This window comes from Plecotus auritus, assembly GCF_963455305.1.
Source record: "Plecotus auritus genome assembly, chromosome: 9".
Lineage (NCBI taxonomy): Eukaryota > Metazoa > Chordata > Mammalia > Chiroptera > Vespertilionidae > Plecotus > Plecotus auritus.
The window spans coordinates 10,574,575-10,599,273 of record NC_137783.1 but is presented as its reverse complement, the minus strand read 5'-3'; the positions used below and the strand labels follow the sequence as shown (position 1 = coordinate 10,599,273).

Sequence of the window (24,699 nt, the reverse complement as noted above, 5' to 3'; positions counted from 1 at the left end):
AAATCCAGCTGTGTTTTCTAAATGAAGGAACCAACAATATTTGTACTGTGCATAGGGTGCAAAAGGGAAAAACAGAGAAATAATCTTTGTTCAATGCTTACCGTGGATTGAGCACTATGCTATATGCTTTTTAAAATTTTTTTTTAATATTTTTTTATTGATTTCAGATGTGGAGAGCAGCTACAGTGTTTGGACAGGTTCAAGCCTCGGACTAATGTGAGGGCACAGTCCTCTCATGGCCACGTGCAAGTCCCAGCTTGGAGGGCAAAGCCCTCCCAGCACAATTATAGCCAAAAGCTATATTTGTAAGCTTGACCTTATGGTTTGAATCTGTGGTCCCACGTGGCTGAGTAATGTGGGCTTGATAGAGTTCAGGTGCATGTAATTGAGTAGATTTGAAACCCATGAGAACGTTGTAAACATCTTGAAAACGCCCTTACTTTGCCTCGTGGAATCTGGCTATAAAAAAAAGACATGGCTTGGAGTCCATGGCGCTGTCGCTAGCTCTCCATCAGAGAGGACAGCACCCCACCCAGACCCAGCTTTCATTCTCTTGACTGTCTTTTCTCAATCCTTCACCACCCCCTCTCAGGCTCACCGAACCTGGCTGAGCTGGCTCGGCACATATGGCACTCAATATGGGGCTGAGTATGCCATGGCCATGCCAGCTCACCACATTCAGAGAGGAAGGGAGAGGGAGAGAGAGATAGAAACATCAATGATGAGAGAGAACATTGATCAGCTGTGTCCTGCATGCCCCCTACTGGGGGTGGAGCCCACAGTCTAGGCATGTGCCCTGACTGGTAATTGAACCATGACCTCCTGGCTCATAGGTTGATGCTCAACCACTGAGCCACACTGGGTAGGCCTCACTTAATTTTAAGAACATCCTGTGAGGTCAACACTACCCACCCCATTTTGAGGATGAGGAAACTTAAATTAGTCAAGGCCACTCAATGAATACCCTGCAGAGTTGGTTCCAACCCAGTTACACTAGTAATGAAAAAGATTAAAATTTTGTACGTTCATTTCTAAAGGTGATCAAAGAAGATAAAATTTATTAGCCACTTCCTCTTTCACCCTAAAAAAAATATTTTTAATTGATTTTTTTTTTTTTTTTTTTTTTTTTTAGAGAGAGAGAAGAAGGGGAAGAAAGAGAGAGAGAGACATTGATCCGTTGCCTCTTGTACACTTCCCAACTGGGGATTGAACCCACAACCTGTTTATGTGCCATGACCTGGAATCAAACCCATGACCCTTGGAGTACAGAACATCCCTCCAAAGCAGCTGAGCCACACTGGCCAGGGTCCCCTAAAAAAATGTAATATAAATGAACATATGCCAAAGGCCCTATGGTAGCCAGATCCCACTCAGCAGGTTTAAGAGTGGCCATTCATGTTGGCCTGCTTATTTTTAAGGACTGTTGGGTGCTGTGCAGGAGCCACTCAGTGTCACCCTGTTGATATCTTCATTACGGAGGATAAGCAAGTCTTCCTGGAGATCCTTGGCCTATACAAATGTGTTGGAGAAGCCAGGCTTTTGTTTCCCGATCCAGCACAAAGGAATCCTTCCTCTCATCCCCAGGAGGACAGGGGAGGATATAGATAGTGGAAGCAAGGGAATCGTTTCAGTGGGAGCCACGGCAGGTCAAGGCTGGGCAGCCACTGTTCTCAATAAGTCATTGTGACTATGGTCCAAAGTCTGGCAGGAATTTTTTTAAATATGTATTCTTTTCTTTCTTTTACTCTAGACGACTGGAATGGCAAGGGCAGGCCCGCAGGTCTGTGCCAAGCCACAAGAAGATTAAAAGCCAGGGACTTCCCCTGGGATACCAGCTTCCATTTCAACTTGGGGCAAGAGTAAAATCTGTCCTAAGCTAGAAGTCGGGGAACTTCCTGTTGGTTCGCATTTCAGAGCTTGTGCATGAATCGTGACCCTGGCACTGGAGCGCAGAGTGAGCGGGGGTAAAGCAGGAACCCCAGGGAGCGGGCTCTTTGCTGAGAGCTGAACCAGGGGCCTCCTGGCTTCCAGTAAGTACTGTTTGCTGTGCTTCGTGTGCGGTCTTAAGGCCGTGGTGATCTGGAAGCTTACCTGCCCCAAATCGCCGGTATGGGCTCTTCATAACCTTGCTCGGTACAGTCGGGAGGGAAATAGGACCCCTTGATGGCACACTCATCAAATGCCAAAGGACATTACAACGACCCGGTTAGGCAACAGCAGTGGGTAGGTTCTCCTGCATGAGATCAAAGAGCTAAATCTGAAAGGCTTTCCTGTTTGGAGGCAATGCCCAGAAATGCACGCAGAACTGTGAAGTGATTTCATTCTTCTTTCTGAGGAGGGAGGAAGAGCCAAGTGGTTGAGACTCTCGAGTTAGGATTCTGACTCTGCTTCTTTGCAGTTCTGTGGTTGAAGACCAATTGCTTAATCCCTCTGGTAAGTGCCCTCATCTGTAAAATGGGTGTTGTGTCATTGTAAAAATAGTGTAAGCCTTAGAGTGCTGTTATGTGATATATATATAAACCTAATGCTATTTCATATGTATGAGTTTGCTTGTATTACATAAGCATTGATGTAATATATTGCATATATATGTATGCAGTGGATTTCATACATATATACATATACTGGGTTTCATATATAATTATATTTCATATTATCCCTATAAATTATATATTAAATATACATAAAATCTAATATATGTATACATATGTATGAAATCTATTATGGTCATATGTATGAAATCCACTATACAAATTTTCCTTAGAAGTACCTGGAATGTAGTAAGTACTCAATAAATGCTAGTCATTATTAAACAATCGTAGAATCATGGGATATCTGAGCTACAAAGGACTTAACAAGTAGCACTTACTGAGTACCTATTAGATACTGAACGCTCCTCGCTAGATTATCTCAAGCGATGCTGACAGCAATCCGATAAGGGTGGTAATATTTCATTTTCATTTTACAGATGAAGAAACAGGGGTATGGAGAGGAGCTATAATGTGCCCAAGATCACATCTCTCCTAACAGATGGAGATGCATTAAATCCAGGTTCCAGAGTTAGCACTCTAACCCACCATACCCTACTGCCTCATCTGCATCTCCTTTTATGGTGGGTGGAGGAAAGAGGGAGGGGAGGTCCCCACGCTTGACTGGAAATGTCCTTGGAAGCTCTCTTGCATCCGTAGTGCGCAGGGAGAGGAACGTTGTCGGGAGTGTCTGTGAGTGAGCGTTGGTGTGGTGTGGTGTAGGGCTCTGCTGGGAGCCTACGACCTGGCTCTTCTATCAAATGCAGGTCTTCATTTGTAAAAGGAGCTACCTTCTAGGACGAGTTCTGAGACACCAAAGCAGCAACATATGCAACATTTATAATCTATAAAGGCTCTATGAATCATTGCTTGATCAGGAAAAAAAAGATGATTGGCTTTTTAAACCAAGAGCTTGCTATAAACACACTTCTTGAAAATATCTCACCCTCAGCTAACACTCCTGCACAGTCCTATCATCTGATCTTTGAACTCCAACACTCACTAGGCTAAAGGTCCAGTGGGAGGGTTGGCCAAGTTCCATAGATGGATGGAAGGAAGGGTGAAGGGCTGAAAACCACGGGTCCCAATTCTGCTTAGGCAGTGAAATCCCTAAAACTGGAAAGAACCTAATGGATTAGATGCAAAATCTCGGGTAAATTTTTTAAATGTCCATGAGTTTGAGGGGTTGGACAAAATGTAGGCATGTTATGTTGTTCTTCCTCATACAGAATTGCTCTTCCAGGGGATGGAGGGTTTGGCCTCAGGGGCCTGGTGCCTTTCTCAGGCATTCCAGCTTGTTGCACAGAGCTAAGTGTACCCTTACACCAGGCCGGGGCTAAGGGCAACAATTCTTTGACGGATGCCTTAAGATTCCCCAGAAAGGTCTTGGTGGTTATTTCCCTTGCTATTTGTTTATTTGTTCATGTAATTATCACCGTTAGTATATAGGGATCCCTCCACAGAGAAACACTTTTCTCTGGACCTGGAAGCTGTGAGCTCAGCATCCAGAAAAACTCCACTGGTCTTCAAATAGCTCTCTCATGCTTCTGACCAGCCAGCCCAAGAAGACTTTGGGAACTTGTGGTCTTAACCTTAAGACTGTCATCGCTGCCCTGTCTGGTTGCTCAGTGGTTAGAGCATTGGCTCATGGACCGAAGGGTCTGGGTTGGATTCGCAGCCAAGGGCGCATATCTCAGTTGCAGGTTTGCTCTCTGGCCCCAGTCAAGGCTTGTGCAGAAGGTAACCAGTGGATGTCTCTCTCTCTCACATCGATGTTTCTTTCTCCTCCTCTCTCCCTTTCTCTCTCTCTCTCTAAAAAAAAAAAATCAATGGAAAAAATATCCTCGGGTGAGGATTAGAAAAGAAAGACTGTCAGTCATTGATGCCTTAGGAGGAAAGAATGAGTTCATGTCAAAGAAAAAGAGAAATGAGGAAGGAGAGGGAGGAATGACACCGTGCCCAAGGGCAACGAAAGTCCCTTGGCCTCTTCCCATTTTCCTGGGACTGTCCTGGCACTGCCCTGTTCCGGGCTTCCTTCTAGGGTGTGAGTCATTAATTCAAGGTAGAAAATTGGCCATCCATGATTTCCTGTTCTAAAGACCTCACCTGCCCCGAGGCCCTTTACCCTGTGGGATTCCCCTTCTCTCAGGTCCCATAATGGTCATGGGATTGCTGGCAGAGTGTCCAGGAAAGAGTCTCCTCTCTGCATCATGGGTCAGTGTCACCGTGTCAGCCTCAGTCCCCAGAGACAGGCAGCCTTGGGAACGGGCCACTTGGGGCTGGGGCACCTTCAGCATGCCGTGGTCCTCGCTCGTACATTCCCTCTGGGGAAAGTGAGTTCCTGGCATGGAGAAAGGCTCATTGTGGGCTTCCTTTCAGCCAGGAATGCTTTCTCAGTGACATTTGATCCATAGCATCCTGCCCTTGCCCTTTTCTTCTCTGTCCTTCTTGGTATTGCTTCCCCCCAGGGATACTCTTTTTTTCAATGTATATATATTTTTTATTGGTTACAGAGAGGAAGGGAGAGGGAGAGAGAGAGATGGAAATATCAATGATGAGAGAGAATCATTGATCGGCTGCCTCCTGCACGCCCCCTACTGGGGATTGACCCTGCAACCTGGGCATGTGCCCTTGACTGGACTCAAACCTGGGACCCTTTAGTCCACAGGCTGATGCTCTATCCACTGAGCCACACCAGCTAGGGTGAGACTCTCTTGTCAGAGCAGGAGCAACGTCCAGGGAAGACAGCTTCTTCAGTCATCTCCACAGAACTGACATTTGGTGAGCGCTGCTTGGAAAGGTCCTGTTGCCATGGCTACCATCAGCCCAGGTGGGGGAGGAGCCAGATAACCCATCTCATCCACATGCATGGGCACCATCCTGATACTTGATGATCAAGTGGCTAATCCATGAAGCATCCTGTTGTTTGGGGACTAACAGCTCTTAATTCTTCTTTTTGACAGGTGAGAACAGCCAGCCACAATGGAACCCAACCCTCGGAAGAGTCCAGGTACCCAGGAGGCATACTCTTAGAAGGAAAAACCCTTTTATTGAAAATGAGGAACAATTCCCATCAATCTAACCAGGATACAGAAGATGGTTTTAGTGGGGATAACACGGGGCATTCTGGGACAATGATTCTTGGTTTGGAGAATGGAGCAGAGGCCATTGGGTTCAGTTAATTATTTTGTTAAGACCTCTTCTAGCTAGAAATTTGGCTTTTTCTGATTTTCATGGACAATTTGTTCCATTTGTTTCATGTTCCATTGTTGCTTAGAGATGCTACTAACAACAAACTATACCCAGAAAAGACTGGGGAAGATTTCCTTAATTTGTCCAAGGACCTACAATTATTAAAGGAGCTGAAACTTGTTATATTTTTCCTTTTCCTTTTTTGGGGGGGCCTTTGGGGAGAGGCTGCAGAGGGAGAGTGAGGACAGCTGTCCAAGAATCACTGACCACTAGAGTAATGGTCCCATCAGCTGCTTTACCTGACCCAGATTCTTTTTTCACTGTATTTAAAAAAAGCTCTAATTCTTTAGTAAAGGCTGCCTTTCCCCAACCCAAGAACAAATTAGAACTATCGTCTGGCTATGAAAGCAAAACCAAACTTTTTTGAAAAATTATTTTTTAAAAGTATTTTTTTTATAGATTTCAGAGAGGAAGGGAGAGGGAGAGAGAGATAGAAACATCAATGATGAGAAAGAATCATTGATTGGCTACCTCCTGCAAGCCCTACTGGGGATCAAACCTGCAACCCAGGAATGTGTCCTGACTAGGAATTAAGCTGTGACCTCCCAGTTCATAAGTGGATGCTCAACCACAGAGCCACACCAGCTGCACTGAACAATTATTTTTGTTTTATTTTAACCTTTGGTTATGTTTTTTAAATAATGAAAGTAGTTTATATTTCTTGTAGACAGTTTGAAAAATATAGAAAAAATCAAAACTGCATATAATTTCAACACTTTCAAAGAAACACTTAAGCCTGGCTGGCTTGGCTCAGTGGTTGAGCATTGACCTGTGAACCAGGAGGCCATGGGTTTGACTCCTGGTCAGGACACATGCCCAGGCTGTGGGCTTGATCCCCAGTGTGGGGGCGTGCAAGAGGCAGCCAATCAATGATTCTCTTCATTGATGTTTCCATCTCTCTCTCTTTCTCTCCCTTTCTCTCTGAAATCAATAAAAATATATCTTAAAAAAAGAAGAAGAAGAAACACTTTATATTTTGGAAACCCCTGTCACCACTTTTGCCACCACATTTTTCATAGCAGGTGGTTTCGCATTCATTTGCTAAGCCAAAGGGCAAGGCAGAATCATCTTGCTCCTGTGGCTGGTGGGTCAGCAGGAAGGGAGACAAACCTTTGCTCCCATCTAGAGAGCCAGCCAAGTTAAGCTTCAGAAACAGAGGACTTAATGGATGTGAGCTGGACGCAGGTGCCTGGATGAAGGTCCCCGCTGTGGCTGAATAAGAGTCACACACTGGTCTTTGGGCCCTCCGTTTTCCTGGCCTATTACAGATGCGTGTTGTTGTTTTTTTCCCCGTAGCTGACACATTTGAAGACTTTTCCAGAAGTAAACAATGCTTTCCAACTAAAGCAGTTCTTTTTAAAAACTCACTGGGAACAAACTGAGTTCTGTTCACTTTCTTTTATTAGGCAAACAATTTACATATTATTATGAAAATGAAGTCTGCAAACAAGATTACTTTATTAAATCACCACCTCCTCAGCTTTTCTCCTCAGCAGTAAGTACTCGCTCGGATTTTAACGGGCCTCCCACCAACCTCCTGAGCAATGTTTCAATCCTTCCTCTTCCTCTGAGCTTTAACTGAGATGCAAAATGTTTCCATTTTTCAGCCCTCTTGGAAAAAGAGGTTTTTTGTTCTGTCAAGGAGTGGGGAGAAGGGCTTTAGTCTTTCCTATTACAAAGACCATCATCACCGAGGTTCCATTCAAATCGATGGGTATGTATCCAATTGAGCAGAAGTTTTTAATTTTTGTTGCATGCAAACTGAAATTGAAGTCATTATTGGAAGAAGCAAGGCCTGCACCAAAGGAGTAGTAGTCAGGGCACGTGCCTGGGTTGCGGGCTCGATGCCCCTGCAAGAGGCAGTTCATCAATGTTCGGTCTCACATCGATGTTTCTCTCTCTCACCTCCTCTCTCTAAAAAAGAATCAATTTAAAAAAGGAGCATATTTTTTGCCAAAAATAAGTTAACTGGTGAACATATGAGTAGAAGATAGCTAAATAATTATTCCATATTGTATAGTCTAGTTGGTAAATTATTCATTGATATTTAGTTACAAAAGCCATTGATGCGCTTAATTTAGGGATGAGAGAGAGCAGATGAAATCACCATTTCATAAAGCCCAGATAGTTTTAAAAAAAATATTGAGATTGAATGTTTTGTCTTTAAGGAACTATGTACAAAAAAATTAGGAACCATGATAATTGTGGAATCAAGGATCCAAGCAAAATGGGAATTTTTGAATTACGTTTTATGCTGAACAAAGTATTTGATGACCCAGATCTAAACTTATTTTCTAAAATAATTAGGTAATTTTCAACACATTGAACAAGCAAACCTCAAGTTTTACTCCATTTGAATCCTAACATAAAGCATTAGTCAGTGTTCTTTCTAATTTTGTGTGTGTATCTGTTTGATACTTTATGTCTATATCGAACAGAAATTCCAGTGTAGACATTGGCATAAGTAGCCATGAAAAAATGCGATGTGTACAGAAGATGTTTAAGTGCCACCCCGATGAGGTGATGTCCATCAGGACCACTGGCAGAGAGTACTTCCTCATCGGCAGCGACAGGTGAGTCGTCAGATAACAGTGTCACCCGGGTGCCAAAAAACAAGCAAGCAAACAAAACCGTTTTAAAGCAGTGAACAATAAACACGCTTAGAACAGACCCCCTTCCACACCCTTCCACACCATCTTGGCAGTCTTCAGTACTGCACTGTTGGTTAAAATCCCTTGAAAAGTCACGGCTTTCCTTTCCAAGGGCTGCCATAACCAGGCACACACACCGGGGGAGCATAACTTCAGTCTTCATGTGGCATCCTCTCTGTGTGCATGTCTCGGTGTTCAGTTTCCCCTTCTTATTATGACACCAGTCATACTGCCCTACTTCAGTATGACCTCATCTTAACTAATTACACCTGCAACAGCCCTACCCGATTTCCAAATAAGGCCATATTCTGAGGTCCTGGTGATTGGAACCTCAACATATGAATTTGCGGGGGAGGGGACACACAATTCAACCCATAACAGTCACCATCACTCCAGATGCATTGCTCCAGATGCATCGCTCCAGATGCACCCCAGATGCAATCCATAACAGTCACCATCACCCCAGATGCAATCCATGTAAAAGAAGCCAATTCACAGACATCTGTACAAGCTACATGTACTGGGGTGGGGGGCTGTGCTCATCCCTGAAGCAGTCCTCAGTTTTAAGAAGGTGCCTCGCGGGCTCTTCGTAGATGGTTATCTGCTTGTCGGGGAGGCTAAAGTTGGAGGAGGAAGCCATGCAGAGGGGGCAGCGAATGCTCAAGCCAAAGTGGGAAGAGCCTTGATCTGTTTCAGATCCACCCCAGAGGCCAAAAGCTTTCTTCTACATTGTCATGAGCATCAACAGAAAAGAAAATGGGATTTATATGAACTTTTCAAGCACATTCCTTCATAAACACACACATTGTATCCAGGGAGGCACACCTGACTGGCTACACGAAAAAATGGTGCCGACAGGTACCGGGCCTGCTTAGAACACAAAAGAAATCAGTGTCAACGCAACAGCTCCGAACCCTGTGATTACTACTGTCATTTCCCCCTTTTCCTCCCATTTCTCCGAGCTTTCCTCGCAGAGGCGGCACGAGGGTTAATTCTAGTGTGTGAGTGTGGAGGAGGTAAGGAGTCAGGGGGTCATTCAAGCTACTTAGAAAAAAAGTCCTTATTTCCCCAGTACCTGCTCCCACTGCCTGTTCCAACCTTAATAAAAGAACCCTCCTTCGGTTCAAAAGGAGCGAAGGTGCGATTGTTGCCACATGCCAGCTGCAAGTTTATTCCTATCAACAGGGAGAAGATTAAAGACTGGGTCTCGTTCATATCATCATTCCGCCGGGATACGAAAGCAGCACGCCAGAATGCAGGGGTGATTATCGCTCACAAAATGACAGGGCACCTGAGCACAGCCCTCCTTCACCAGGAAACAATGGGAGCTTTTACCCCTCCTCCTTGGCAACTGGCATTAATACAAGGAAGAAATAAGTGAGAAAATGTACACCCTTGTTATTTTTATGATTAACAGCGGGGGAAAATACTTTTGTGTTTTGCGCTAAAATAGAGACACTTCAGATTTCCATTATGGAGGTAGGAGGAGTGAAAATTAACTGTGGCATTTTTTAATAGTAGCCGAAACAACAGTATTTTCCCGCATTGTTATTTGAGGTACATAACAGCTACCTTTGGAATGACTAAGTCTAGGGTGGTTTCTATAAAATGCTTTTCCTTTCCCTTGCCTTTTCAGTATGATGGCTCCCTAATGTAAGGGCTAGTGACTTGAAGTTTTTTTGTTGACTTCCTAAGAACCTTTGCACAAGTCCTTTTAGTGGGCAGACCTTTATTCATGAAACTTTGGTCTCCAGGTATTGTCTTAACATGTTTTCTAGGTTGTTCTAGGCTTCCAACAGAAGCTGAAGCCAAGGCAGAAGGGAAAGCATGGTGTTTCTACAAGTTGACTCAAATTATTAGAACAAAGTGGGGTGCAAAGCGCCATAAGGTTGAAAAGACAGGTTGAGGGAAGTTTGGGGAGTGTCTGACGGCCATGCTGAGAGTCCTTGAGGATTTGGAAACAGGAGGGAGACAAGATCACCTCATGTCTTAGTGAGAGAAAGCTGGCCAGCGGAATAAATGTTAGTGATGAAAGACCAGAGGCAGGGAGCCCAGGGATGAGGCTGTTGCCTCATTCCAAACAAGAGATCCAGATGCCCTGATTCCAGTATCCTTTTTTATAAGCAGGAGACACTCTCATTGGCTGCTAAAAGGCCCTCTTCAGACCCCAGCCCTCTCCTTGGTTATTCCAGCGCATCAGAGACCATCAGCTCCACCACATCAAGAGATACTCTTCCAGACATGGTAATCAGACTCGCCTCACCTCTCTCAGGATGCCATACCTGGGAGTCAGCTGATGCTTCAAGGGTCTCTCGAATGGATTTGACCCCTTCCTAACCCACCATAAGAACGATTCTTATCCCCAGGATTTATCCTATATATAATCTGTTGGCTATACTATAGATGAGCTTTATGGCTTGCTCTGCCTACCTCTAAATGGATTCATTCATTCTGGATGCTCCTCAATACACATCTGGGCATATTGGAAGAACCTCCCCCCACCCCCACCATCACCTCCCCTAGCTAAACCAAATGCTGGTTGGTAACCTTTTCCTTCCTTTCACACATAGGGCACAGATTATCTCTGCAAAAAATTTGCCAAAATACCACTTGATTTCCTGCCATATCATCTGTGCTCCTCAAGGCAAAATCAGAATTTTTATTAATTTCCTTCATTTGCCTAGATCAGTCTTGCTTCTCTCTCTCTCTCTCTCTCTCTCTCTCTCTGTGTGTGTGTGTGTGTGTGTGTGTGTGTGTGTGTGATTTCAACTTAATTTCTAATGAAATTTAGTTGAAGAAAAAATACATCTGTCCCCTGGAAGTGATTTGTAATTGTCCTTTCAGCTCTCTTGTATTTGTGACCTTCCCAGCTTTGGATATTATTAAAAAATGCATTGAGTGTTTTCGTCTTCTGCCACAAATACTATTTTGTCCCTTAGAGATGTAACCACGGACTTCCCCTTCTCCCTGGGTACCAGACACGTCTTAATATGGCATAGCCTTCTGTTTTTATCTAGTTGGAAGCTCTCCAACTATTTTAAAAGCTTTTTGTGGCTTATCAAGCTCACCAAACCAAAACCTCACTTGGTGTTGGTAGGGAAGGTGACGGGAAACAGCGTTGGGAAGACTGTTTTCAGTAAATGCCTCTTGCTTTTCACTCATGCTACCCCTTCTCCCCAAAGATAATGTCATTGGTCATCTCGCCTTTTCACACTATGTATTCAATCCAGTGGTTTTTAGTCAGCTCCAGCTAAGAATACCACTTGCATTGCTGGGATTTATTGTTGTTGTTGCTATTGTGAGGTGTTGAAATTAAATTAGATCCCTTCTTCATCTCCAGCTCAGCATGATCTGGCTCCATGACCGTGGAGCTGGATAAATGGACACAAATTCAATGCATCTATGTTTTTTAAATCACTTCCCTTCAAGGACTGCCTGGAGAACATCCCAGGTCTTTTTAAAAACCCCTGCTCTAAGGCATTGCTCTTGGAAGAATTGAATTGTACCAACTATTTCCCTGCCATACAAAGCAGCTACTTTAGTAGTTTCTTGTATGTATTGGGGAGGGAAGGCAGTAATTGGTTGAACCTAGATCACCCTGAAGCCTGTAATTCATACTGTCACATGACCAGCACTACCACATTGCATTGCTATGAAAACAATAGGAGTATGTGAACAGAACACAAAAGAGAAATATTGAGCAGGAAGAGGAAATTTGCAATGTTTTAACTCTGGGCTAATAATTATCTCCTCAGATGCCTTAAGTGAAAACTAGAAAAAAGATGGGGGTGGAGGACTTTGGCAGAGCTTGGTGACTTAGGATGCCACCCACTGAGAGAACCACTTGTTTGAGTTACAGATTCCAATGGTAGAGAAAGGCCTGAAAGATGAGCTCATATGTTCACATTGTCAGGGGTGACCCAGACTCAAGAGGCATCTCCAGGTTGTGTAGGATTCTGGATGTAACCTTAGAAGACCCTCTGATCTTCTCAATCCAATTCATTTTTATGGATTTCCCAGAAAGCATGTGCTTTAATTCTGTCACTTACAAAGAAAAAGCAAAGCATTCATTCTGTCTTCATCTCTTTATTCAGCATTTAATGGAAAAAAGTTCTCCAGGACTCCGACAAGCTCATCTACTACATGATTTCTTGCCAGAGACCGCTCAAGATACGGAAGAAGAGAGTCATTATATTAGTCCTCGAAGTATTCTTTTAGAGGTAACCCTTTCCATTTATTAATCATTTATCCCTTCTGCAAATATTTGCCTGAGCTCCTGCAGTGTTCCTGAGGCACTAGGCTGGTTGAGTAAAACACTGAATCAGTTAATCAGACACGGGTGATGTGCTCAATGTTCCTATTCAACCAGCTGAATAGGAACCAACCACCATACAAGACGAAAGGGCTCCATGCTGAAGAAAGATGTTTATAAAATGCCCAGAGGGCACGAGGGGTGGGAGGCAAGGGGACTGACTTCCATACAGAAAACCAGGGAACATTTCAGGGAGATGATATATGACTTCACTTGATAGGTAAAATTTGGACTTGAAGGTTGACTTGGGGAGACTTTCTGCATTCTGGGCAGAAACAATAATATGAACATAGGGCCTTGGGTGATAAATGGTTTGGTGTGTATCAATCAGTCTATTGATCTACTAGAAGCCCCTACTGAGTGCCTTCTACATCACTCTGCCCTCAGAGCTCACAGACCTACCAGTTATCACATGACAATGCTACCCAAGAGGCATGGTCAACAAGCTCTGGAACCAATAGAAAAAGCAGAGAGTTCCCCTCTCCCCTGGAGTCAGGGAAGGCTTCAGAGACAAAAGCCACTTGATAGGTACACAGTAAATAGTTCAATTGGGCTGTAACTTAGAGTGAGTGAATGGCATAGTAAGGAATATGACAGAAAAAAATGAGCCAGGCCAGGATGGGGAGTTGACTTCATTCTGCAGTCAGCACAGAGGCTGTGGTGGCCTCTGAGGAGGGCAGTGGCAGAACCTGAATTATCTTCTAGTACTATTGACCCAGAAGCTATAATTGAGGTGGATGATGGGCAGGCATTCGGGTTGCTTCGCTATTTTGGCTATTATAAATAATGCTGTAAAGAACATAGGGGTGCATTTATTCTTTCGAATTAGTGTTTTGGGTTTCTTTGGATATCTACCAAGAAGTGGAAGCTAAAAGACCATTTAAAAAAATTAAGTACAAAACTGTGCAGTAGAAGTTCGGAGAAGGGAGAGATTGGTAGTGGCTGAGGTGGTCAGGAGGGGCCACGGGACCTCAGCCAGGTCTGAACACACTTCATTAGGCAGAAGAGAAAATGGGCATTCCTGGTAAGGGAAACAGCATGAAAATGGGCATTAGAAGGGCATTGGTAGATATGTAGTGGGAAGACTGGCTTGACTGGAATGAACTCTTCCAATTATGGGTTGATGCTTAATTTTTTAGGTAGGCAATAGAAAACCCTTAGGGTTTTGAGCAACCATTACCCCAAATGACTGCTTTAGTTCTGAAGGATTTGTTGAGAGGCTCTCTAGGGTCTGTAAAACCCTTTATAGACTTTTGAAGCAACTTGGATCACCTTCATTATAGTAGCCTGAGGCCAACTCTATGTCAGAGTCTTTGACCCAGCCAGGTGACATGATTTCACAGTGTCACTGGTTAGGGGAAATAATTCATGTCATTAAGTGCCTGCCAATGAAACAGAAAAATCAATAGCAATTTAGTCCAGTAAAACAGTTGCGACAGGAGCATGGGGACCCAGGAGAAGAAATGGACTCTGAGTCTGCCAGAGCTTTACTGGATCAGTCCCTCAGAATGAGCACTGCTGTGCATCCAATGGTGGATGCATTTCCTAGTTTAGGGCCTAGAACTATCATGGACACCTGGCTTATTGGTAGACTTGTATCCTTACATTTATTCCTCTTGTCTATAGTTGGATAATATCATTGCTTCCAGTGAATCTGGTGAACCCATTGAACTTGGTAATCCAGATCAGGTCTCTGAAAGACTTGAGCGTCATTACATGTCAATGAAATCCTGGTAAGTAAAACTACCACATTTTAAAAATTGATTTGGGCTAATGTATAGTAACAGAAAAACACTAGAAATGTTAATACAAAAGTATTACCATCGACCACATTCTACACATTCAGTGATTTCAAAACAGGATAAAGTGAGAATTGGCTTCTCTCCCCACAGAAAACCATTAATGACATCCTCGGGGACTTTTTTCTGTCTCCTGAGGAAGTGATTTTCTAGTTTGCATTTATATCTCTCACACTCTCACTTCTGTCTCCCAACCCTCTCAAGGTGAAGGATTATTTTAACTCCATATCCACTTTTAGATGGAAAGTTTGTTGGATTTGATTCTGTGACTGCGATGTTGATGGTTGGACATACTTCAACATCTTGTTAATGTTCACACGACTGTTAGGTGCATAAATGTGAAAGTTGTCAATAGATATGCTAAAAAAGGGTTTGTGTTCACTTCTTATACTCCAGTTTGTTCAAAGAGACAACTGATGAGTCTGCTAATAGCAAAGAGGAATCCCAGGCCCTTCCAGAGACCCCGAACAGGGGGCTTCATCTGCAAGAACAAGGTTCCAGGAGTGACTCTTGCCTTCCACCTGCCAAAACGGAAGCCCAGACCATGAATGGCAAAAAGGGGTCGACCTCACTAACTGTTGTGCAATTGTCCGTATTAATCAAGTAAAGTTCTAATTTCTCAAACTTTTGTGGGCCCTTAGAGCAAGGCAGCCTTCCTTTTTTACTCAGAATTCAAATTTTAAAGAAATTCCTAAAAAATCTCAAAGTCAGCCAAGAATCTGACCCGCTTCCCCTTGTCACTGATGTGGTGGCCAAGCACAGTGTGTAAAAGGGCTGGAGGCGGAGCTCCCTGGGTGGTGGGTGGCATTTTCAAATATTTTGTCAAGATTCTTCGTTGGCTAGCTTCTCAGGCCCTGGATCACACTGATCTGGGGGGCATATCACCCAGCTTTTACTGTTAAAATGTTGGTCATGCAAATCATAAAAGGTCTAGTTCTATACTAGGAGGAGAAAGAAAGGAACATTTAGGTGTGGTGATGCCAAGGGCATTTGATGAGATTGTTCTCCATTTTAACTCTTTCAGTGTCTTCTTCATTCCCAGTGGAGAAATGTGCAAACTGACCTGATATGGACAATTATATAATCAATTTAGTTCATTTTTTCTCCCTTCTCATGGTCTCCCATCCACCACCACATCCCAAGAGGGGTGGAAGAGGGCATCTGTGGGTACTTTTCAATAATTTAAATTCATATTCTTCTCTAACTATGTTGGATGATCTTTAGCTGGAAAAGGCCATCTCCTATGTAGGAGGCCAGAGTTTACCCAGAAAGTACCGTTCAGAGCCAGAGATACCGTAGTTGCCTGATTTGACTTTTACCAATGTTTTATCTCATAGTAACATTCCTGACGAAAGCCACGTGGAGAGACTGAATGTGTTCCTTTCTCCTCTTGATGTCACCAATTATCTGGATCTCACAGAAGCCGCAGGACTGATATGGTGGGTCGGAGATTGGAGAATCATTGATTATAAACTCGGTTGGGAGATATGAAGGCAACACTCATACTTTGAAACACTGTAGGTAGCAAAACTGCCTGGAGGGCTTGGACCGTTCTTTTGCTGTTGTAGCAGATCTTTGATTGATGCTAAAATAAAGATATCGTTGTGTGGGAGGGTCAGTGGGAGATGGGTGGGTTTAGAAGGACCCAAAAGTCCAGGAAGGAGCAAATTTCTGACTTTTTTCAAGGTGAGGAAACGTGGGATGGAATACATAGGTCTAAGGAAATTAGCCCAGTGAATGAGCAATGAGTATTTGTGAATGAACAAAGTTAGTGAAGCCAACAAGAATCTAAGGTCTAAAAGGAAAAGACATATCAGGGTCTAGACTTCCAGACACCAGCTGAAAACCTGCTGGTCAGGGACAGACACAACAGACCCCATGACAGAGAGTTTTCTTGAAATAATCACAGTTCATTTGATTCTAATTCTCTTAAAGACTTTGTAATTCATTCCGATGGAAGATTACATTTCTACAAGGGAAGAAAGACCTTCAATGTATATAAGATGTTTCACGCCAATTGCCTTACACGTTCTATAAGGGGTCAGGAACCACAGCCTTGCCTTTGCCCGCATTGCCCACCATCTAAGGCTCAATAAATACCCGATTAAAACTGTGGACCTCTCTGTGCCTGGGATTTCTCATTCATTAATTTGTTTACAGTATTTGTTTATTAGGTGTTCGTAGTGTAATCATTATGTGCTCACTTTCAGTGAATACGTACTTACTGAGCACCTTTTGTTTACTTGGAGTTATGGGAATATAAACAATTTTTTTAAAAGGTGTTAGTGCCATACTTCTGGTGAAAAAGACAGCCACATAAACAAGTAAATGTAAAACGCATTTATTTTAATATACAATAAATGAGTGCTCACACAGTGCAATAGAAGCCCAGGGGTGGCAGAGGAGCGATTAATTAGAGTAAGGGAAGTGGAACATAGGATGGCTTTGTAGAGGCTTTGGGGGGAGGGTAAGGCTCCCACAGTGGGGAAAGAGGAAAGAATATTTCAGACAGAAAAAGGAGTTCAACTACTTCAGATGTGGTGCAACATAGCTAACGAAACTAGTGGTAGTAATGATGGGATAGATTAGAGAGAGGGACCCCATCTGTGTCCCCATCTGTGTCCTGCCAGTGAGTGTGGTCTCATGCTTGTGTCTGACGCTGTATTCCCCTTGCAGTGTGGCTGCATGGAAAGGACCACCACGCCTGGGGTGCTTATTTTTTCACGGAGACCACCTTTTGGCTGTGAATGACCTAAAGCCCCATAGCCTGGACGAGGTCTCCTTGTTTCTTAGCCGGTCCATCCAGAAGGAGGTGAGTCCTGCTGACCGGTCCTGCCCCAGGCAAGTCAGTGCCAGAAGGAACAAGATCAAGGTCTTAGATTGAGTCTGAACCGTATTCTGAACACAAATGATACTCTTCAATCTTCAGCCACCATCCTATCTAATAAAAGAGTAATATGCAAATTGACCATACCTCTGCCACAAAGCCACGCCCACCAGCCAATCAGGAGCGAATATGCAAATTAACCCAATCAAGATGGCTGTGACCATGGAAGAGCAGGAGGCTTGGGTTTCCCTGGCAATGGAGGAAGACAAGCTTTCCGTCTGCCCTGGCCTGCCATGGCCTCCGCTTAAAGCTACAAAGTTTCAATTATAGAAGATAAATAAATCCCAACAAAAATGGTGGCAACCACGGAGCTGGAGAGAGCAGGAGGCTTGAGTTGCCCCCAGCGATGGAGGAAGCCAAGTTTCCGCAGCCCTGGCCTACTTTGGCCTCCACTTAAGGCTACAAAGTTTCAATTATAGAAGATAAATAAATCCCAACAAAAATGGCTGCAGCCACGGAGCGAGCAGGAGGCTTAGCTCTGCTGAAGGCTACAAAGTTTCAATTGTAGAATATAAATAAATCCCAGATACCAGGGCCTCCACTTGGGTCGCCAGCGGGTGTGGCCAGCCTGCAAACCACCACAGGCCCCTCACCCAGGCCGCCCCACGCCCCAAGGGAACCCCCACTCTGATCCGGGACACCTTTCAGGGCAAACCATCCGGCCCCCCACCAGTGCACCAGGCCTCTATCCTATCTAATCCTATCTAATAAAAGAATAATATGCAAATTGACTATCACTCCAACACACAAGATGGCTGCCCCCATGTGGTCAATGATGACTGCCCCCATGTGGACACAAGATGGCCACCACAAGATGGCCAGCAGGGGAGGGCAGTTGGGAGGGACCAGGTCTGCAAGGGAGGGCAGTTGTGGGCGATCAGGCCAGCAGGGGAGGTCAGTTGGGGTGATCAAGCCTGCAGGGGAGGTCAGTTAGGGGTGACCAGGCTTGCAGTTGGGGGTGACTGGGCCTGCAGGGAAGGACAGTTGGGGGGGACCCAGGCCTGCAGGGGAGAGCAGTTGGGGGGGACCAGGCCTGCAGGGGAGGGTAGTTAGGGGTAAACAGGCTGGCAGGGGAGTCGTTAGGGGATGATCAGGCTGGCAGGCAGAAGCATTTAGAGGCAATAAGGAAGGCAGGCAGGCAAGCAGTTGGGAGCCAGCAGTCCTGGATTGTGAGAGGGATGTCCGACTGCCCGTTTAGGCCTGATCCTACTGGGATCAGGTCTAAACGAGCAGTCGGACATCCCTCAAGGGGTCCCAGATTGGAGAGGGTGCAGGCTGGGCTGAGGGACACCCCCAACCCCCTGTGCATGAATTTCGTGCACCGGGCCTCTAGTGTGTAAATAAGAGACTAGGAGTGTAAATAACACTTGTTATAATATGTGTAAATAACAGAAGGTTAAATAGGACCCTTTCAGGTGAAGTAATTTGGGAAAGAGCACAGGACTAGGAGACTGAATTGCTGGTCAAGACCTCAGAACATGATGTGGCATAAAGAGCTTGCATTGGAACCAAACTGGCTCAGGGTTTGCATCCCGTCCTTTAATCAATTTTTTTTTGCCTCAATTTTCTTTAATGTAGTAATAATATTAGTTATTGGTGAATTAAATGAGATAATATATCTAACATGCTTACAACAGTGAATGGTACCTATTAAGTGCTCAGACATGGTTCTGCCTATTAGTACAGTTTCCATGTTGTTCATGCCTTCCCTTGTCCATTTTTATTTCTGATGAGCCACATGACCTTGGGAAACACTTTCTTATCTGGGCATCAGTTTCTTCTCTCTAACGTGAGACAGATGGTTTTCAACTGTGCTTCTTGGCCCCTGAAAATGACAGGAGAGGAGAGGAGAGGAAGGGGACAGTATGGAGCTTCAACCAGAGCAATCTACATTTACCAGTTACCTTTTTTATATGTTGGACTTTCCTGTTAGCTCTCCTTGAAGAAACAATTTTTTTTTTTGCAAACCTGTACAGGATGATCTCTCGAATTTCCTCCAGCTCTGAGAGTTTATGATTATATGTGTCATATCACACAATAACCTCGTTGGTCAGACAGATTGTACCACTTCTATTATCAAAATGGGAAACCAGTAAGATTGTGTGAGTTGTCTAAGATGCATAACTAGTTAGTGGGAGAGCAAGGACTCCTTTGTTCATTCATTCATTCATTCACTCACTCATTCACCGACTATTTATTGAACATCTACCGTATGCTGGCTGTAGGTCCTAGAGCTACAAAAGAGGCCTCAGCCTGAGCTTAAGGAGCTCACAAATTAATGATAAATCAGGCATCTTATGTGCTCACCATGATCCAGTGTGTGCCTTGAGATGAACAGAGAGCCATGGCAGTGTAAAGCGAGAATGGAGTAACTCTATTTGAGGGAGGTCAGAAAGGTGTCTTAGAGAAGGAGGTGTTGGGCTGGGGTTTCGAAGACTAGGGTAGGCGTTTGTGTGGTGGCAAAAAGGTAGCTTTCAGGGGCCCAGTCCAACAATCGGGTACCAATATTTCCTCTGCCAGACACCCATGCTGGGGCCTAGGGTTCAATAGAATCTTCTTACCAAACAATGCTCTGACCCACCAGCTCCGAAGCCAAGAGGAGTTTGGCCTGGGGGCAGGCCCAAGGAAAGGATGTTTGCCTGGGCGCAGACTGCAGTTATCAAGGCTGCCTTTCTGGATTATGAAGTCCCCTGCCTGGGAGGGGGCAGCAGCATTCCTCCTGTGCTCCATCTGCCTGACCCCTTTTTCTGGGGGGACAACCAGATGCTTCTGAGAAATCTGGTGTGCGCACCAGCATGATTATTCGGATGACCAAAAAAATCCCCTTCCTTCCCCACCCTAACCATTCCTGGCTAATTTCTCTATGTGGAAATGGATATCCAGTCCTTTTTAACAATTCAAAGATCTGGCCTCTGGAAGGAAAGAGAATGTGGAAGAGGGGAGATGTGGAGGCAAAGGCAGGGCAGCCAAGGGCCCCTATTGTTTTAAGCACCTGAACGAAGCAGATCGCCCCTTCTTCCTTGAGTGGACTCATGTGGGAGGTTGGGGTGGAGCTGGATAAAGACAGTGAGAGGAGAAAATGTGAGATTTTCAATGGAAGGGGAGGAGGTGCTAGATTTTGCAGGAGACATATCAAACTTCAATTTTCTCCCCATTTTGTCAGGGGCTTGTTCTGTCTGATGGTGTCATTTCTGTTCTTTAGCATCCAGAGGCTTTTTAATTCTTGGTACAAATGGGCCCATGGGGCACCATGGATGCCACTTAAAATCTGCCTTAAAGGCTCCAGACCTTGAATGCCAGACAATAAAACTCCACCTTCCACCTGGAGATACAAGTCCTCCTGCCCTCCTCTGATTGTAGTTCATCGCAGGATTTTTTCTTCCAAACCTGCTTCGAAGGGTGTGAATGAGAACATACCAAGAACAAACAGTCCTGAGGACAATCTTTAGTCATTTAATTATTTTCTTTCTTTTGTTTTAGAAAGTAAAACTCACCATAGGCCGGATCCCAAAGTCCGAGAAATTCCACACTATGGACTGTACATGCTCCTTAAAATACCAAGACGTTGTACCTTTTGAATTGGGAAAGTCTGAACTGGAGAGGGCACTGAAGAGGAGCCCAGCCATTAGAAAGGGGCATCAGAAGAGAACTGGAGAGTAACATGTGGGACCCACCCCAGGGGTGAGGATAGGACCCGGACTCCGTACTGGACTCTGCCACTTATCGCTGTGTGATGCGAGGCAAGTCAGCACCCCTCTCTGAATTCCCACATCTGCCTCTTCACAACGGGACTAACCACGCCCTCGCTGGCAATTGCATCAGGGATGTGGAGAGGGCCAAGTGGGATAAAGACTACGGAACACAGTGAAAATAGAAGGCCTTATCTCAGACTTTGTTCCAAACAGCACAGACAGAGATTGGGTAATTCCCTCCCTGAGAATGTGCTGTGCACTCTGTGAGGTCACGGTCCACACAATCCCTTCTTTGTTAGGGAACGTGCTGTTGGAAATACTCATTCCGGGAAGGCAAGATTCCCGAGAGAGATGTGATATCATTCAGCCTTCCCAACACCTCCTGCCACTCATCATGTCTGTGGTTCAGGACGCCGAGACAAACTGCAATACACACACACACACACACACACACACACACCACACACACACACACACAAAGAAAAAACAATAAAGAAGAAAAGAAAAATAAACAGAATGCTGAGACAGAGTGGCCTCTTGAATTCAATAATTATCTTGCTTTTTTAAAGACCTAGTAACTATGTTAGAAGTTAAAGCAGTTTTAGGTCATATCCAGCAAAGACCTGCTTGCTCTCTAAATAATAAGAGAACTACTTAGCACTTCTAAGTTGGGAAGGTCTTAGCTAACTGATGCATTAACTAATTGATCCTGGACGGCCAAAAGAACCCACTCTTTTTCATACGTAGGAAAACAAAGGCAGAGCGCCAAAGGACTAACCCAGCCTGGGCATGGTGGGGCAACACGGGGCTTCAGAAAAGACAGGGTGGGCAAAAAGTATGTTTACAACGTTTCGTATAGAAAATAGTGTAATAGTTAATAAAAAATGAGACAAGAATAAACTCAGCTGGGAGTTTGGCATACTCCTACTGTAAACCTACTTTGCCCACCCTGTATATTTCACCAGCTGTGATTTTGCATGGGAAGAAATGAAGGCCTCGAACGTTTAACAATCTACTGCCTTTCTGGCTCCCAGTGTCACACCTGCTAGTGGCAGAACCAAGACTCTAAAACCAGCTCTGAGAAGCAGGTGTCCTGATCCCCACTTCGTATTTGGATTTAGGATTGAAAAGACCTTCAGCATGTTGAAGAGACATTCACATTCAGTTCATTTTCTGTTAATGAAGTCTTTACCTAATGACCAAGGATTGGGCAGGATCTCAGAGCCATTCATTCTCAGTATCAACTTGGGCTAGATGGTTTTGGAAAATGAAAGGTTTAAGTGAACTTTGCACTCACAGGTTGAACTCTGGAGCTGGCCTGCCTAAGTTGGCAGCCACTAGCCACATGTGGCTTTTTACATTTAAACTAATTAAAATTAGGTAAAAGTTGAAATTTAGTTTCTCGGTTGCACGAGCCACCTTTGAAGTATTCCGTAGCCCTATGTGGCAGGTGGCTACAGCATTACGCAGCACAGAATACGTCCATCCTCATGGCAAGTTCCAGAAAACAGTGCTGCTCTAGAGTATTAAACTTCCAAGCGGGGAACAGGTCACATCTGCCTCCTTCAAAAGCATTACTCTATTTTGATAGTGTTTCCAAATAAAATATTCACATCAATGATTCCGGTAGCATTTATTTTATTTTATTTTTTTTTTGGACAGGGTCAAATCTGATTAACTTTAAACCAAGCTGTGGGCCTTTTAAATATAAGCCATGCCTTAGCCTGTTTGGCTCAGTAGATAATCGGCCTGCGGACTGAAGGGTCCTGAGTTCAATTATGGTCAAGGGCACATGCCCAGGGTGCAGGCTCAATCCCCAGTAGTGGGTGTGCAGGAGGCAGCCAATCAATGATTCTCTCTCATCATTGATGTTTCTATCTCCCTCTCCCTTCCTCTCTGAAATCAATAAAAATATTTTTAAAATAATAATAAATACAAGCCGTTTTCCCAACAATTAATGGATTTCTCAGGAGAGTCAGTATTGACTTATGAGCTGTTATGAGGATGCAGAAGAAATACAAGGTCTAAAACTCTTTAACAAGAGCCTATGACATATGGGGAAGAAAAGAATGAGCACACCAAAGTCTCATTTACCTGCTGTCATTTGAGAAGGCACCATTCTGTAAGCTTAATTTTAAAACTATGTCCATTGTAATCTTTCTGAAATTTGTCCACATGTTCTTGCCTTCCTTCTCAGAGTCAAGGCGATGGGCATGATTTCACCACACTCTTAAGTATTCCGTACGGAGGACTGTTTCCCCCTCCGCCAATGATCCTGGACTGCTTCTGTTTATGCTGCGGGCCGGGAAAGCAGATGATGCAGCTTGTTCTAACCACACATACACTATGAGTGTGGGTATAAGAGGATTCATGAGTAAAGCTCATTCATTTCCGGTACAGGGTTTCTGTGACACTGATTTGGGTGCACAGTTATTTTGATGGTGGTGTTGGTGGTAGTGTCGTTTATTTGTATGCCTCTTGGTTCTCAAGAGTGTTCTGGATAGGTGAGACCACTAGAAAAATGATTGGGAGCCAAGTAACACTACTATATCAAAAAATTAGAAAAATTAACTACCACAGAGTGTAATGATAGAGGAGTTTAGAGAGGAGAGCGATCATGGTGCTCATCACGATAAGCAGTCAGGGAGCACACACCACGGAATCCTACTACAGCCTTGTAAAACCAGGGCTATCACTACTCCCATTCTTTTGGATGGGGAAACTCAAGCCCAGAGAAGTTCAATAACTTGCTCAAGGCTATAGCTAACGCATGACAGAGCCAGAATTTAAACCAGACGGTTGCCTTTGGAGGCCACATTGAACACTTCCTGGAAGAGAAGGTGATCTGAGCTCTAGAGGAGAATAGTCCACAGGGAGCAATGATGCAGACAGGAGCCAGCATGGAGCATACTTCCTAGGGAGAACAAGGAATGTGGGCAATGACTCAGCTTTTTCACATCTCTGATTTCAGTAATACCCAATTCATTTTCTGGGCCTCTTGCCCAGGAAAACCAACGAAGCCCACACCTTATGTTCCAGGAACCAAGGGAATTCTGTGCAGGCTCTTGTTATGGCTCATTAGCATGTTTTACACCCCTCCTTTAGCATGGCCATCTGGCTTCGTAAAACACTCAAGTTAAGGAGCAATTAGTACACAGTTCCAGTGACAAAGGCTGGTCCTGGGGATAGGAGATGAGTCATCAAGAATCCCTGACTACAAACCTTATCCTCGAGTGGGGGTGATGCAAACGTATACACAGATCACACTACAAGGCAAGTCCAATGATCCTAAATCCTTTGTTAAAGAGAAAATTCAGTGTTAAATGAGTAAAAGATTTAAAGACTAATCCTACCTAGTTGGTTTGGAAAAAGCTTCAAAGAAAGAGTGATTGATTTTTTTTTTTTTTAAATTGTTGGGAGTGGAATTTTACATCTGGAAGAACGAACAAAATTTACTTCATCTTCTAATCAGGCCAAACCCCCAGTGCACAGCCATCACAATGTAATTGGCAGGACCAAAGAAGTTATCGGAAGTCCTGCAGAACTCCTTAATTTGTATGAAATTCCAGCCCTTTGAA

General features: G+C 44.2%; 1 protein-coding gene across 4 annotated transcripts; it reads left to right on the top strand.

Annotated features, from left to right (window-relative positions):
* The first annotated feature begins 5,189 nt into the window (after positions 1-5,189).
* PLEKHS1 (pleckstrin homology domain containing S1) lies at positions 5,190-21,598 on the top strand. 4 transcript variants are annotated; one of them, XM_080640895.1, is made up of 12 exons: positions 5,190-5,309; positions 5,492-5,538; positions 7,187-7,275; positions 7,388-7,494; positions 8,219-8,353; positions 9,617-9,692; positions 10,559-10,675; positions 12,526-12,651; positions 14,370-14,476; positions 14,939-15,145; positions 15,880-15,981; positions 17,219-18,153. In XM_080640895.1, exons 2-12 carry the CDS (start codon positions 5,511-5,513, stop codon positions 17,424-17,426), a joined length of 1,302 nt encoding a protein of 433 aa, XP_080497021.1. In that variant the 5' UTR covers positions 5,190-5,309; positions 5,492-5,510; the 3' UTR covers positions 17,427-18,153. The 4 variants fall into 4 exon arrangements, with proteins under 4 accessions (XP_080497021.1, XP_080497024.1, XP_080497022.1 ...); XM_080640898.1 differs by lacking the exons at positions 5,190-5,309; positions 5,492-5,538 and adding an exon at positions 20,910-21,598 and having other exon boundaries at positions 6,641-7,275; positions 17,219-17,354; XM_080640897.1 differs by lacking the exons at positions 5,190-5,309; positions 5,492-5,538; positions 7,388-7,494 and adding exons at positions 6,935-7,103; positions 20,910-21,598 and having other exon boundaries at positions 17,219-17,354.
* The last annotated feature ends 3,101 nt before the right edge of the window (positions 21,599-24,699 follow it).

Bases quoted from the DNA above. Each gene is read 5' to 3' on its own strand.
- PLEKHS1 (XM_080640895.1), top strand. From the start codon at position 5,511: ATGGAACCCAACCCTCGGAAGAGTCCAG. The intron at 7,276-7,387 runs GTAAGTACTCGC...TCCATTTTTCAG, and splicing joins CTCAGCTTTTCTCCTCAGCA to CCCTCTTGGAAAAAGAGGTT. The intron at 8,354-9,616 runs GTGAGTCGTCAG...TCCTATCAACAG, and splicing joins TTCCTCATCGGCAGCGACAG to GGAGAAGATTAAAGACTGGG.